This window comes from Babylonia areolata, chromosome 22 (genome assembly GCF_041734735.1).
Source record: "Babylonia areolata isolate BAREFJ2019XMU chromosome 22, ASM4173473v1, whole genome shotgun sequence".
Lineage (NCBI taxonomy): Eukaryota > Metazoa > Mollusca > Gastropoda > Neogastropoda > Buccinidae > Babylonia > Babylonia areolata.
In genome coordinates this window covers 6,423,204-6,437,874 of record NC_134897.1, presented here as the reverse complement: position 1 = coordinate 6,437,874, position 14,671 = coordinate 6,423,204, and the positions used below count along the sequence as shown (strand labels likewise).

General features: G+C 43.6%; 1 protein-coding gene across 1 annotated transcript in view; it reads left to right on the top strand.

Moving 5' to 3' along the window:
- The first annotated feature begins 1,054 nt into the window (after window positions 1-1,054).
- LOC143296948 (putative peptidyl-alpha-hydroxyglycine alpha-amidating lyase pgal-1) overlaps window positions 1,055-14,671 on the top strand; it is a 22,829-nt gene continuing 9,212 nt past the window's right edge. Inside the window, exons 1-5 of the mRNA XM_076608994.1 lie at window positions 1,055-1,420; window positions 3,606-3,739; window positions 8,348-8,467; window positions 12,714-12,786; window positions 13,009-13,148. Coding sequence (XP_076465109.1) covers window positions 1,277-1,420; window positions 3,606-3,739; window positions 8,348-8,467; window positions 12,714-12,786; window positions 13,009-13,148 — 611 coding nt within the window. The 5' untranslated portion in view covers window positions 1,055-1,276. The remainder of the gene's footprint in view (window positions 1,421-3,605; window positions 3,740-8,347; window positions 8,468-12,713; window positions 12,787-13,008; window positions 13,149-14,671) is intronic.

The following is a 14,671-nucleotide window of genomic DNA, read 5'->3' as shown; positions in this document are numbered from 1 at the left end:
CACACACACACACACACACACACACACTCTCTCTCTCTCTCTCTGATTTAAACCTTCACAATACAGCTTTTGCTGCTTTTTAAATTGAAATTTTGTGAGATTATCCAATTGAGATCCTTGTATATTCCCGCCAAAATATATTGTTGTTTTGTTTGCAAACAAAATTTAATTAGTAAATAAGCAATAAAATCGCCGCATAATTGAACAAGGAACACGCTGCAGAAGACCCAAGCCATGATGACGTCCCTTCGTGTCGGTATGCCAGATCTGATGGACTTTGAGGAGTCGTGGGGTTGGGGACTGTATTGCGTTTGACATCAGATAGATAGACAAGTGAATCCTCTGTATTGGCTTTTATATTGGGAATGTAACACGATCAGAGTATTCCCAGTACCTTTTGGCTTTATATTCAAGAAATGGATCAGTGACCGCCCTCAGTCCAAGCAGACTGCATTGATTTATGTATGTGTGTGTGTGTGTGTGTGTGAGAGAGAGAGAGAGAGAGGTAGGGCAGTTAGAATAATGTGTAGCTTTCGTCTTTGTCCTGGTTGATCGGTCTGGATTTGACGACTAAATGCATACACAAAGTTGAATGGACAAGAAGGAAAGAATGAAAGAAATTAAAAACTGAAAAGACAGAAAGGTTATGCTGGATAAAATAACAATTTCAAAATAGGACAAACAACCCCCACCTCGCCCCCCAATAAAAACAAACAAACAACAACAACAACAACACACACACACACACACACACACACACACACACACCAAAACCCAACTAGCAATAGAAACAGTAAAAGAAAAGGAAGAAAGAAAGAGAAGACTAACAGAAAAACGTAGATGGTATTCTAAAAGCCCCCAATCTTCCTCCCCAAACTACGGCCGTCAGTGAGCGATAGGCCTACCCCTCCTGCAGAAGCAGACGTCTGTTGCGCCGCCATTCCTCTGATCGATAATGTGTAGCAGACCTTCAGTCACTCCGCGCGCGCTGGTGCTGGCCCATTCTGGTTGCCAGGCTACCGAAAGATCGATTTTCTTTTTCCAGGCGCTTTGCGTCACCCTGGCATAAGTTATTCAGATTCTAAACTAACCTTACCATTTTGGCTGGCAGTTGTTCAAGATCCGCACGACCAGGGGTACAGCTGTCGAGCGAACTGTCCCACCGGAGATTTTCCTTTCCCAGAAAACGAAATCTGCCAACAGCGAGAGAGAGAGAGCAGAGTCGAACTGCAGCTTCTTCATCAGTCGACGACAGCAGTGTGTTGCTGGCTTCAAGATGGCGCCGTGCTGGACGATGTGGGTCAGTGTGGTGGTCAGCATTAGCACAGGACTGGCCATGCCGGACCCCAGCAGGGCAGGATCGGACCAGCTGTCTGAGGAGTTTCTGGCCAGGTACTTGGACAGACAACAGTCTGCCCAGGTGAGGAGGAGTAGGGGGTGTGGGTGTGGGGGGTGGGGGTAAGTTTGGTGTCATCGCTTGTTGCATTACCGTCAATGACTTGTTTGTGGTCTAAGACAGATGGTTATGGCTGAGAATGTGTAAGAAAATATGGTTTAAGAAATGTTTGTGGTGTCTTAAGATGGATATTTGTGGCTGAAGACAGATATTTGTGGCCAAAGACAGTTGCTCGTGACTTGAGACAGATGTTTGTATTGTGATGTAATGTATCATGCTGTATCGCTTTTTGTTACAACATATCTTTCTGTACGAAATTCGGGCTGCTGTGTCGGTGACAGCGTGATCTGAAAGTATATTTTTTTATATTATCAAAGTGGATTTTCTACAGATTTTTGCCAGAGAAAACCCTGCAGATGTGTGCGTGCGGGGAGGGCGAGGGGGGAAGGGAGGGGGGCGTTCTTTTACGTGCGCGAAGTGCATGCTGCACACGGGAACTCAGTTTATCACCTCATCCGAATGACAGTCACGACAGATGTTTGTGGCCTAAGATGTTTTGATGCGGGTTGCGCAATTAAAAAGGTGCTGTGCAGATCAGTTTCTTTGGATGCTTCGGTTAACTGTGGCGTGACACAGGTCTTCCCGGTCTGAGACAGATGTTAATGTCCAATAACAAATTTGTCTAGATGGTGTGCTGGGTGTATGTTGTTTTAGGATGCTATATTACTGATTCCTCTTCGTCTTTCCCTTTGAGTGTTTGTTTGTGTCACTGTCTCCTACTCTTTCCTTTTCTTTCAGTGCCTATTTCTACACTCTGAATATCCTTGATTCTGCTGGGTGTGTGTGTGTGTGTGTGTGTGTGTGTGTGCGTGCGTGTGTGTGTGCGTGCGTGCGTGTGTGTGAGTGCGTGTGTGTGTGTGTATGTGTGTGTGTATGTGTGCGTGCGTGCGTGCGTGTGTGTGCGTGTGTGTGTGTGTGTATGTGTGCGTGCGTGCGTGCGTGTGTGTGTGTGCGTGTGTGTGTGTGTGTGTGTGTGCGTGTGTATTTATGTGTCTGTATGTGTCCGTGTGTGTAATCGTGTGTGCATGTGCGCGTTTATGTATGCATGTGTGCAAGCACACGCATGTGTGCATATCTGTATGTGTGTGCGCGCGTGTGTATTTGTGATTTGCGTTTGTATTTGTGGTGTGCGTGTCTGCGTACCTACCCACCCACTTTTACCTTTCTCTCACTATCAATTTTCCCTCCAACGATAATTGTTATTGTTGTTATTATCATTATTATCTTTACTATCATTGCGAAATAAGTTATTAAATCAGTGTCGTTTTTCTTTATTACTATTATTTTTTTTTATTACTGTTATTCATTTAATACCGTACCTTGTGAATTAGGTTCAACGAGCGCTCACACACACACACACACACACACACACACACACGCACAAACACGCACGCGCGCGCATATATACATACACATACACCACAGCGCACATCAAAGGACTGAAGTGAGTGATCGATAAATCTAGACACGGTTTTTCATCAGACTGTCTGCCGTCTTATCAACTGTTGTGGTTCTTGACCTCCTGCTGCCTTGGCGTGAGTGCCTGTACACGGTACGTCGTACTTGAATGACTGTATATTTATATAGGAATGACTTTCAAACTAGATGTCATAAGCTACCGGTGTGGGAGTGTCAATCTTCATTCTGCTTCTTCCTAATGATAATAATGATAATATACCTCATTATTATTATTATTATCATGACGGGCGCAATAGCCGAGTGGTTAAGGCGTTGGACTTTCAATCTGAGGGTCCCGGGGTCGAATCTCGGTAACGACGCCTGGTGGGTAAAGGTTGAAGATTTCCGATCTTCCAGGTCAACAGACCTGCCTGTGTCTGAACCCCCTTTGTGTGTATACGCAAGCAGAAGATCAAACACGCACGTTAAAGATCCTGTAATCCATGTCAGCGTTGGGTGGGTTATGGAAACAGTAACATACCCAGCATGCACACCCCCGAAAACGGAGTATGGCTGCCAACATGGCGGAGTAAAAACAGTCAAACACGTATGACTCGTACATAAGAGTGAACGTGGGAGTTGCAGCCCACGAACGAAGAAGAATTATTATTGTCATTATAATTATTACTGTTATCATTATTATCATCATTATTATACAGCTGATTGATTGATTGATCGGTGATTTTATCAGAACCCACAGGTTCCCCAACAGGTCCCCGGCTGGCCATACACCGACGTGGAGTTTGGTCAAGTTGCTGGTGTTGACGTCACTCCCACCTATGACGTCATCGTTTTCCATCGTGGCAATCGGTCATGGACCGAAGAGTAAGTCTGGCGCTCCTGTGTCTTTCAGTTTTTGTTTGTTAGTTTGTCTGCTTGAAAGAAATTCATACCCACTGTATTTGGGGCACGGCATAGGAAGGCGGAGCCATATGCTCTTTTTCCGCTGTTTGAACCCCCCCACCCCCCCACCCCCCCCCCCCCCCTCCCCCGCAACCAGTCGCCCTGTCCATTCAAATCAGGGTGGAGTTTGGTAAATCGGGGTAAAATGCCTTTCCCATTGACACAAAACCATTCCTAAACGGGGTCTCGAACTCTGATCACTGGTGAACACTGGACCAAACGTCCAACGCCTAACCAGTTGTGCCACGGTGCCCTCCTGTGATTATGGCGTCATTCATTCATTTTGCCCATCGCTCCTGGTGGAGCATAGGCCATCGACGACCCCTCGCCATCGCACTCTGTTCTGGGCTGTAGGGATTATGGCGTAGGGAACTGAACTGAGATGTCTTCAAGCTTGCATGTACATGACCAAGTGGAGTTGGGCGTTTAGCCGCCGAATTCAACACTACTGTGGATGTCTTTTGTGAAAGGCATGTGTGGTACGTCTCCAATTTGAGATGATAAATTTTTTAAAGTCTGTCATATCTCCGTAATTAGTATTGATATTGATTGTGTAGGCAGAAGTGAATAAATGTATGAAAAAAAGATAATCAGAATTGATGCACAAGCGCTGTTTGAAAGAAAACAATGAGATTATTGAACACGTTTACTGTGTAGTCAGATTATATAGGATTTTTCTTCTTCTTCTGCTTTCGTGGGCGGCAACTCCCACGTTCACTCCTATGTACACGAGTGGGCTTTTACGTGTATGACCGTTTTCACCCCGCCATGTAGGCAGCCATACTCCGCTTTCGGAGGTGTGCATGTTGGGTATGTTCTTGTGTTTCCATAACCCACCGAACGCTGACATGGATTACAGGGCCTTTAACGTGCGTATTTGATCTTCTGTGTGCGTATACACACGAATGGGGGTTCAGGCACTAGCAGGTCTGCACATATGTTGACCTGAGAGATCGGAAAAATCACCATCGTGTACCGTTACCGAGATTCGAACCCGGGACCCTCAAAGTCCAACGCTTTAACCACTCAGCTATTGCGCCCGCCACAGAATATATAGGATGAAACCCACTCTGGGCCCCTGTATCGAGGAGGTAAAGCTTATTATCATTATCATTATTATCATTGTGATTATTATTATTATCATTATGACTACTATTATCATTATTGTTAGATCTATTTGTATATCAATTTGTTTATCTATTCAATCATTATATTTTGACTGATTATTATCAAGAAGATGATGATGATGACAGTGATGACTGATTATTATCAAGAAGAAGAAGATGATGACAGTGATGACTGATTATTATCAAGAAGAAGATGATGACAGTGATGACTGATTAATATCAAGAAGAAGATGATGATGACAGTGATGACTGATTATTATCAAGAAGAAGATGATGATGACAGTGATGACTGATTATTATCAAGAAGAAGATGATGATGACAGTGATGACTGATTAATATCAAGAAGAAGAAGATGATGACAGTGATGACTGATTATTATCAAGAAGAAGATGATGATGACAGTGATGACTGATTAATATCAAGAAGAAGATGATGATGACAGTTATGACTGAAGACGCTGTCCGCGATGTCAGAATACTGAAGATGAAACTCCCTTTCTGTTTGATGTTTATTCAGATATTCCACCGAAATATACCTTCCATGGTCAAATGACTTCTTTCATCAAAACTTTTTGTTTAAATGAGGTGATAATTAACACATTGTTTTGTCCTGAACTGGGTTAAATATAAGGACAGGCACTCACTTGCAACGATCTACCTTGTTTTAATTGAGATGACAATTGATATTACTCTCATGGGTCATATTTACTTAAGGTGATGGTAGGTACATATTCCTTGTTTTTGCCGTGATCTGGTTTGATTTCGATAGAATGAAACATGCATTCTTCGCCATCGAATTGTCTGGTTCCATATCAATCAGGTGTTAGGGACTGATTTATTACTCCTTGGTGATATCTTGTTTGATATGATATACATTACCATACAGTTATATACCTGGTATAAAATGAAATAATTATGTACAGATTCACCCTAACTTTATTGAAATGATATTAAGATATATACTGATTAGCCGAGGTCACGTGTGCAGCATGCACTTAACGCTCGTACGTAGAATAATCCATGGCAAAAAGAGATTTGTCGTTGAAACAATGGGTAGCAAGCTCTACCCAGGGGAGAGCATCCCGAATTTCGCGCAGAGAATTTTGCTGTGGTTAAAGTATACAATCCAGTCCAATCCAATCCAATCCAATCCAATTCACTTCAATATAATACAACACAGTACGGCACGGTACAATGAAATACGATGCGATGTGGTGCAATGCGATAGAACAGAGCACAACACAACACAGTTCAACACAGCTCAACACAGCACATCACAACACATTACAACACATCACATCACAACACAACACAGCACAGCACAGCACAGCACAACACATCACAGCACAGCACAGCACAGCACAACACAACACAGCACTACACTACACAGCACAGCACAGCACAACACATCACATCACATCACAACACAACATAGCACAGCACAACACAGCACAACACTACACAACACAACACATCACAGTACAGCACAACACAACACAGCACAGCACAACACAACACTACACTGCACAGCACAGCACAGAACAACACAACACAGAACAACACAACACAGCATAAGACAACACAGCACAGCACCACACATCACATCACAACACAGCACAGAACAGCATAACACAACACAGCACAACACAATACAGCACATCACATCACAACACAGCACATCGCAACACAACACAGCACAGCACAACACTACACTACACAGCACAGCACAGCACAGCACAGAACAACACAACACAGAACAACACAACACATAACACAGCATAAGACAACACAGCACAGCACAACACATCACAGCACAGCACAACACAACACAGCACAACACAATACAGCACATCACATCACAACACAGCACAGAACAGCATAACACAACACAGCACAACACAACACAGCACAGCACAGCACAGCACAGCACAGCACAAAACAATACAACACGACACGACACAACACTACACAATTCTATACATCACAACACAACACAACACAGCACAGCACAACGCATCACACCGCAAGGCAACACATCACAACACACCACAAGGCAACACATCACAACACACGGCAAGGCAACACATCACAACACACCGCAAGGCAACACATCACAACACACCTCAAGGCAACACATCACAACACACCACAAGGCAACACATCACAACACACCACAAGGCAACACATCACAACACACCTCAAGGCAACACATCACAACACACCTCAAGGCAACACATCACAACACACCGCAAGGCAACACATCACAACACACCGCAAGGCAACACATCACAACACACCGCAAGGCAACACATCACAACACACGGCAAGGCAACACATCACAACACACCACAAGGCAACACATCACAACACACCTCAAGGCAACACATCACAACACACCACAAGGCAACACATCTCAACACACCGCATGGCAACACATCACAACACACGGCAAGGCAACACATCACAACACACCACAAGGCAACACATCACAACACACCGCAAGGCAACACACCACAACACACCACAAGGCAACACATCACAACACACCACAAGGCAACACATCACAACACACCACAAGGCAACACACCACAACACACCACAAGGCAACACATCACAACACACCACAAGGCAACACATCACAACACACCGCAAGGCAACACACCACAACACACCACAAGGCAACACATCACAACACACCGCAAGGCAACACATCACAACACACCACAAGGCAACACATCACAACACACGGCAAGGCAACACATCACAACACACCTCAAGGCAACACATCACAACACACCACAAGGCAACACATCACAACACACCGCAAGGCAACACACCACAACACACCACAAGGCAACACATCACAACACACCGCAAGGCAACACATCACAACACACCGGAAGGCAACACATCACAACACACCACAAGGCAACACATCACAACACACCGCAAGGCAACACACCACAACACACCGCAAGGCAACACATCACAACACACCACAAGGCAACACATCACAACACACCGCAAGGCAACACATCACAACACACCACAAGGCAACACATCACAACACACCGCAAGGCAACACATCACAACACACCACAAGGCAACACATCACAACACACGGCAAGGCAACACATCACAACACACCGCAAGGCAACACATCACAACACACCACAAGGCAACACATCACAACACACCGCAAGGCAACACATCACAACACACCACAAGGCAACACATCAGGCAACACATCACAACACACCAACAAGGCAACACATCACAACACACCGCAAGGCAACACATCACAACACACCGCAAGGCAACACATCACAACACACCACAAGGCAACACATCACAACACACCGCAAGGCAGTGCAAGGCAACAGTCTTTGTTTTTGACCCCCAGAACATTTGACGCCGAGACGAACATGCTGCCAGAGAGTCAGAGAGTCAGCATCCCGCAGGACACCATCGTCCGTCTGGACGGCAACACGGGGCAGGTGCTGAGCAGCTTTGGTGCCAACAGGTATGTTACATCTCTTCTGGAATGACATGGTGCCAACAAGTAGGTTACATCGTTTTTTGGAATGACATGGAGCCAACAGGTAAGTTACATCTCTTCTGGAATGACATGGTGCCAACAGGTATGTTACATCTCTTCTGGAATGACATGGTGCCAACAGGTAAGTTGCATCTCTGATTGACATGGAGACAACAGGTAAGTTGCATCTCTCTTGGAATGACATGGAGCCAACAGGTAAGTTACATCTCTTCTGGAATGACATGGAGCCAACAGGTAAGTTACATCTCTTCTGGAATGACATGGTGCCAACAGGTATGTTACATCTCTTCTGGAATGACATGGAGCCAACAGGTATGTTACATCTCTTCTGGAATGACATGGTGCCAACAGGTATGTTACATCTCTTCTGGAATGACATGGTGCCAACAGGTATGTTACATCTCTTCTGGAATGACATGGAGCCAACAGGTATGTTACATCTCTTCTGGAATGACATGGTGCCAACAGGTAAGTTACATCTCTTTTTGAATGACATGGAGCCAACAGGTAAGTTACATCTCTGATTGACATGGAGGCAACAGGTAAGTTACATCTCTCTTGGAATGACATGGTGCCAACAGGTAAGTTACATCTCTCTTGGAATGACATGGAGCCAACAGGTAAGTTACATCTCTTCTGGAATGACATGGTGCCAACAGGTAGGTTACATCTCTTCTGGAATTACATGGTGCCAACAGGTAAGTTACATCTCTTCGGGAATGACATGGTGCCAACAGGTAGGTTACATCTATCTTGGAATGACATGGTGCCAACAGGTAAGTTACATCTCTTCTGGAATGACATGGAGCCAACAGGTAAGTTACATCTCTTCTGGAATGACATGGAGCCAACAGGTAAGTTACATCTCTTCGGGAATGACATGGTGCCAACAGGTAGGTTACATCTCTTCTGGAATTACATGGTGCCAATAGGTAAGTTACATCTCTTCGGGAATGACATGGTGCCAACAGGTATGTTACATCTCTTCTGGAATGACATGGAGCCAACAGGTAAGTTACATCTCTTCTGGAATGACATGGTGCCAACAGGTAAGTTACATCTCTGATTGACATGGAGGCAACAGGTAAGTTACATCTCTCTTGGAATGACATGGTGCCAACAGGTAAGTTACATCTCTCTTGGAATGACATGGAGCCAACAGGTATGTTACATCTCTTCTGGAATTACATGGTGCCAATAGGTAAGTTACATCTCTTCTGGAATTACATGGTGCCAATAGGTAAGTTACATCTCTTCGGGAATGACATGGTGCCAACAGGTAGGTTACATCTATCTTGGAATGACATGGTGCCAACAGGTAAGTTACATCTCTTTTTGAATGACATGGTGCCAACAGGTATGTTACATCTCTTCTGGAATGACATGGTGCCAACAGGTATGTTACATCTCTTCTGGAATGACATGTTGCCAACAGGTAAGTTACATCTCTTCTGGAATGACATGGTGCCAACAGGTAGGTTACATCTCTTTTGGAATGACATGGTGCCAACAGGTAGGTTACATTTCTTTTTGAATGACATGGTGCCAACAGGTATGTTACATCTCTCTTGGAATGACATGGAGACAACAGGTAAGTTACATCTCTTCTGGAATGACATGGTGCCAACAGGTATGTTACATCTCTTCTTGACTGACATGGTGCCAACAGGTATGTTACATCTCTCTTGGAATGACATGGAGACAACAGGTAAGTTACATCTCTTCTTGACTGACATGTACACAACAGGTAAGTTACATCTCTTCTGGAATGACATGGTGCCAACAGGTATGTTACATCTCTTCTGGAATGACATGGTGCCAACAGGTATGTTACATCTCTTCTGGAATGACATGGAGCCAACAGGTATGTTACATCTCTTCTGGAATGACATGGTGCCAACAGGTAGGTTACATCTCTTCTGGAATGACAAGGAGCCAACAGGTAAGTTACATCTCTTCTGGAATGACATGGGGCCAACAGGTATGTTACATCTCTTCTGGAATGACATGTTGCCAACAGGTAAGTTACATCTCTTCTGGAATGACATGGTGCCAACAGGTAGGTTACATCTCTTCTGGAATGACATGGTGCCAACAGGTAGGTTACATCTCTTCTGGAATGACATGGTGCCAACAGGTAAGTTACATCTCTGTTTGATTGGCATGGAGCCAACAGGTAAGTTACATCTCTTTAGGAATGACATGGAGCCAACAGGTAAGTTACATCTCTTTAGGAATGACATGGAGCCAACAGGTAAGTTACATCTCTTTAGGAATGACATGGAGCCAACAGGTAAGTTACATCTCTTTTGGAATGACATGGAGCCAACAGGTAAGTTACATCTCTTTAGGAATGACATGGAGCCAACAGGTAAGTTACATCTCTTTAGGAATGACATGGAGCCAACAGGTAAGTTACATCTCTTTAGGAATGACATGGAGCCAACAGGTAAGTTACATCTCTTTAGGAATGACATGGAGCCAACAGGTAAGTTACATCTCTTTAGGAATGACGTGGTGCCAACAGGTAAGTTACATCTCTTCTGGAATGACATGGAGCCAACAGGTAAGTTACATCTCTTTAGGAATGACATGGAGCCAACAGGTAAGTTACATCTCTTTTGGAATGACGTGGTGCCAACAGGTAAGTTATATCTCTTTTGGAATGACATGGAGCCAACAGGTAAGTTACATCTCTTTAGGAATGACATGGTGCAAACAGGTAAGTTACATCTCTTTTGGAATGACATGGAGCCAACAGGTAAGTTACATCTCTTTTGGAATGACATGGAGCCAACAGGTAAGTTACATCTCTTTTGGAATGACATGGAGCCAACAGGTAAGTTACATCTCTTTTGGAATGACATGGAGCCAACAGGTAAGTTACATCTCTTTTGGAATGACATGGTGCCAACAGGTATGTTACATCTCTCTTGGAATGACATGGTGCCAACAGGTAAGTTACATCTCTCTTGGAATGACATGGTGCCAACAGGTAAGTTACATCTCTCTTGGAATGACATGGTGCCAACAGGTAGGTTACATCTCTTTTGGAATGACGTGGTGCCAACAGGTATGTTACATCTCTTCTGGAATGACATGGAGCCAACAGGTAAGTTACATCTCTTTAGGAATGACATGGAGCCAACAGGTAAGTTACATCTCTTTAGGAATGACATGGTGCCAACAGGTAAGTTACATCTCTTTTGGAATGACATGGAGCCAACAGGTAAGTTACATCTCTTTTGGAATGACATGGTGCCAACAGGTAAGTTACATCTCTTTAGGAATGACATGGTGCCAACAGGTAAGTTACATCTCTTTAGGAATGACATGGTGCCAACAGGTAAGTTACATCTCTTTAGGAATGACATGGTGCCAACAGGTAGGTTACATCTCTGTTTGATTTACATAGATTCTTAATACTGCGCCTATCCTCGGTCAGAGACCAAACTCTAAGCGCTTTACAAACACGGAGTCATTTGCACAACAGGCTGGTAATCTGGGTTGAACTGGCTTAGAGCTGCCTTAAACCACACATCATTCGTTTTCTGTATTATTCAGACAGGCATTAGTCACACACACACACACACACACACACACACACACACACACACACACACACATACACACACACACACACACACACACACACACACACAAGCACGTGCGCACACATAAACACACACGCAAACGCACACAAACACACACACATTTCGTCTAAAATGACAATTGTGTATAGATGTTGAACAAAAGAACGAACGAACGCGCACACACATGTTTGTATCAGAGTAGATCTTTGGAATGCATGCATGTTTGTCCATCTGTCTGTCTCGGTCAGTCTGTCCATATATGTTTATTCTTTCGGTAAAGTCATTTTGTCTCATTTTGAAAGAGAGCATTACAAAATGGCAACGTTTTATGGGTTGTAGCACGTTTTACTGATTTTTAAAAAAAATAGTAATAAGATAGTTATATTTGTTGTTGTTTTCTAAAATACAAATAAACACTATTTGCCTAAACCTGATGTGATAAACACTAATGTAGAATCAGTTAATCAGTTCAGTTCATGTCACATTATGATACGGTGTGTGTGTGTGTGTGTGTGTGTGTGTGCGTGTGTGCGTGCGTGTGTGTGTGTGTGTGTGTGTGTGTGTGTGTATGTGTGTGTGTGTGTGTGTGTGTGTGTGTGTGTGTGTGTGTGTGACAGTTTCTACGTGCCTCACGGTCTGACAGTTGACAGAGAAGGAAACCTGTGGTTAACCGACGTTGGAACCCATCAGGTATGTGTGAGACTCTGTCCGTCTGTCGGTCTTTTCTCTCTGTCCCTCTGTCCATGTGTGTGTGTGTGTGTGTGTGTGTGTGTGTGTGTGTGTGTGTGTGCCTCACGGTTTGACAGTTGACAGAGAAGGAAACCTGTGGCTAACCGACGTTGGAACCCAATTGTAGATAAGTAGGTCTGTGAGTATACCTCTCAGCCAGGATATGTCCGTTTCTATTTGCAGGTGTACAGAATCCCAAAGGGGCAAACGGAACCTGACCTGACGCTCGGTGAGAAATTCGTCACCAAAAAAGATGACAAGCACTTCTGCAAACCGACAGATGTCGCTGTGGCTTCCAATGGCGACTTCTTCGTCTCGGATGGGTACTGAATCGATTGTCATGAAATGCAATACTCGCTCTCTTCCCTTCTGCGTCTTTAAAAAAAGTTAATCTGTGAATAGAATAGAATAGAATACTTTTTATTGTCATAAAACCTTAAAGTTTATAAGACACAATGAAACATAAACATGAGCATATTAAGAAGAGAAACATTCATGAACAAATTTCGCCAGCCTTGGCTGTATTTCTGTTAGAAGGATCAATTCACTAGGCTTTGCATTTGGACGACATATATCGATTAGGAATCTGTGTCTCTAAGTATTGTACTTTACACAATTGTCTAAAAGGTGAATCTCATCTTCTAAACTGTTACAAGTATCACACAGTCTTTGTTCTTTCGGTGTATTTTTATATCTTCCCTGTTCGATTTGTAAGTCATGGGCGCTGATTCGTAACATGGTCAGTGCTTTCCTGTGTTGTGTATTTGCTGTATTCTTTAAATATGGTTCAATTTTATAATTTGTCACAGCGTTCTTGTAAAATGCTAATTTAGATGAACTGTCATGTTTCTGTGTGTTTATTTATATGCTTGTTCATTTCTGTGCTGATTATGTGTATCTGTGTATGAAAGTCATTCGTGTCCGACTATGACCATCAGAACAGCAGAGGAGGCAACTGCTGTCCCGAATGTCTGGGCTAGAATTTGATTATAGTGGACAGTCCAGCGTCTTGCCCAAGTTACATCCCCACTCTCTCGGCCAGGAGGGTTTTAGGACAGTCGGCGTTGCAATGGTTCCCAAAGGCCAAATAGTCCCTCAAGGCTGCAGGACTAAGACCCAGTGCAATTTTGTTTCCTAGTTTGAGAGTCATAGCCCTTCACAAAAGACTAAGCTATAAATGATTTCCCGTTACATTGGAGAAGCCATTGATAATACAGCTCTCACTTTGTTGTTGGCCCAACTGTAAACTTGTGTCAATCTGTGATATAAGATGTGAGACGTGTATCTATTTATTTGTTTTAAACATAACTTATTTAGTTAATCAGTTGGTTAGTGCTTATCTATTTTTCTATCTATTAATCTATTTCCTTATTCGTTTAATCTCTCTGTCTTCCCGTATCATGTTCTTTCATTGTTTGTTCCAGGTGTTCATTCATGTGTTCATGATTATGATGTAAGCTTGCTGAAACCCACATTATGTTACGATATGAATACAGACGAGGATGAGGCAGAGAGAGAAGGGGAAGAGCGAGGAGAGAGATGAGAGAGAGAGAGAGAGAGAGGGGGGGGGGGGGGGGTCAGTTAACATGACATTGCTGTAAAGCGCTTTGAGCTGGTTGAAAACTTTATATATATGATGAACTTCTTCTTCTTCTCATTTATTCTTGTTCTAGTTGGTGTCACGGTTCTTGTTATCATTATCACCATCAATATGACAATAATGATAATAATAATAACAATAGATTTGTATTCGGCCATCCCCCCCCCCACCTCTCTCCGTCTCGTGTGTCAAGGATGGTTTCCAAAGAAGGATGTCCTGACCTAATATCACGGGGTTTCTGTGCTC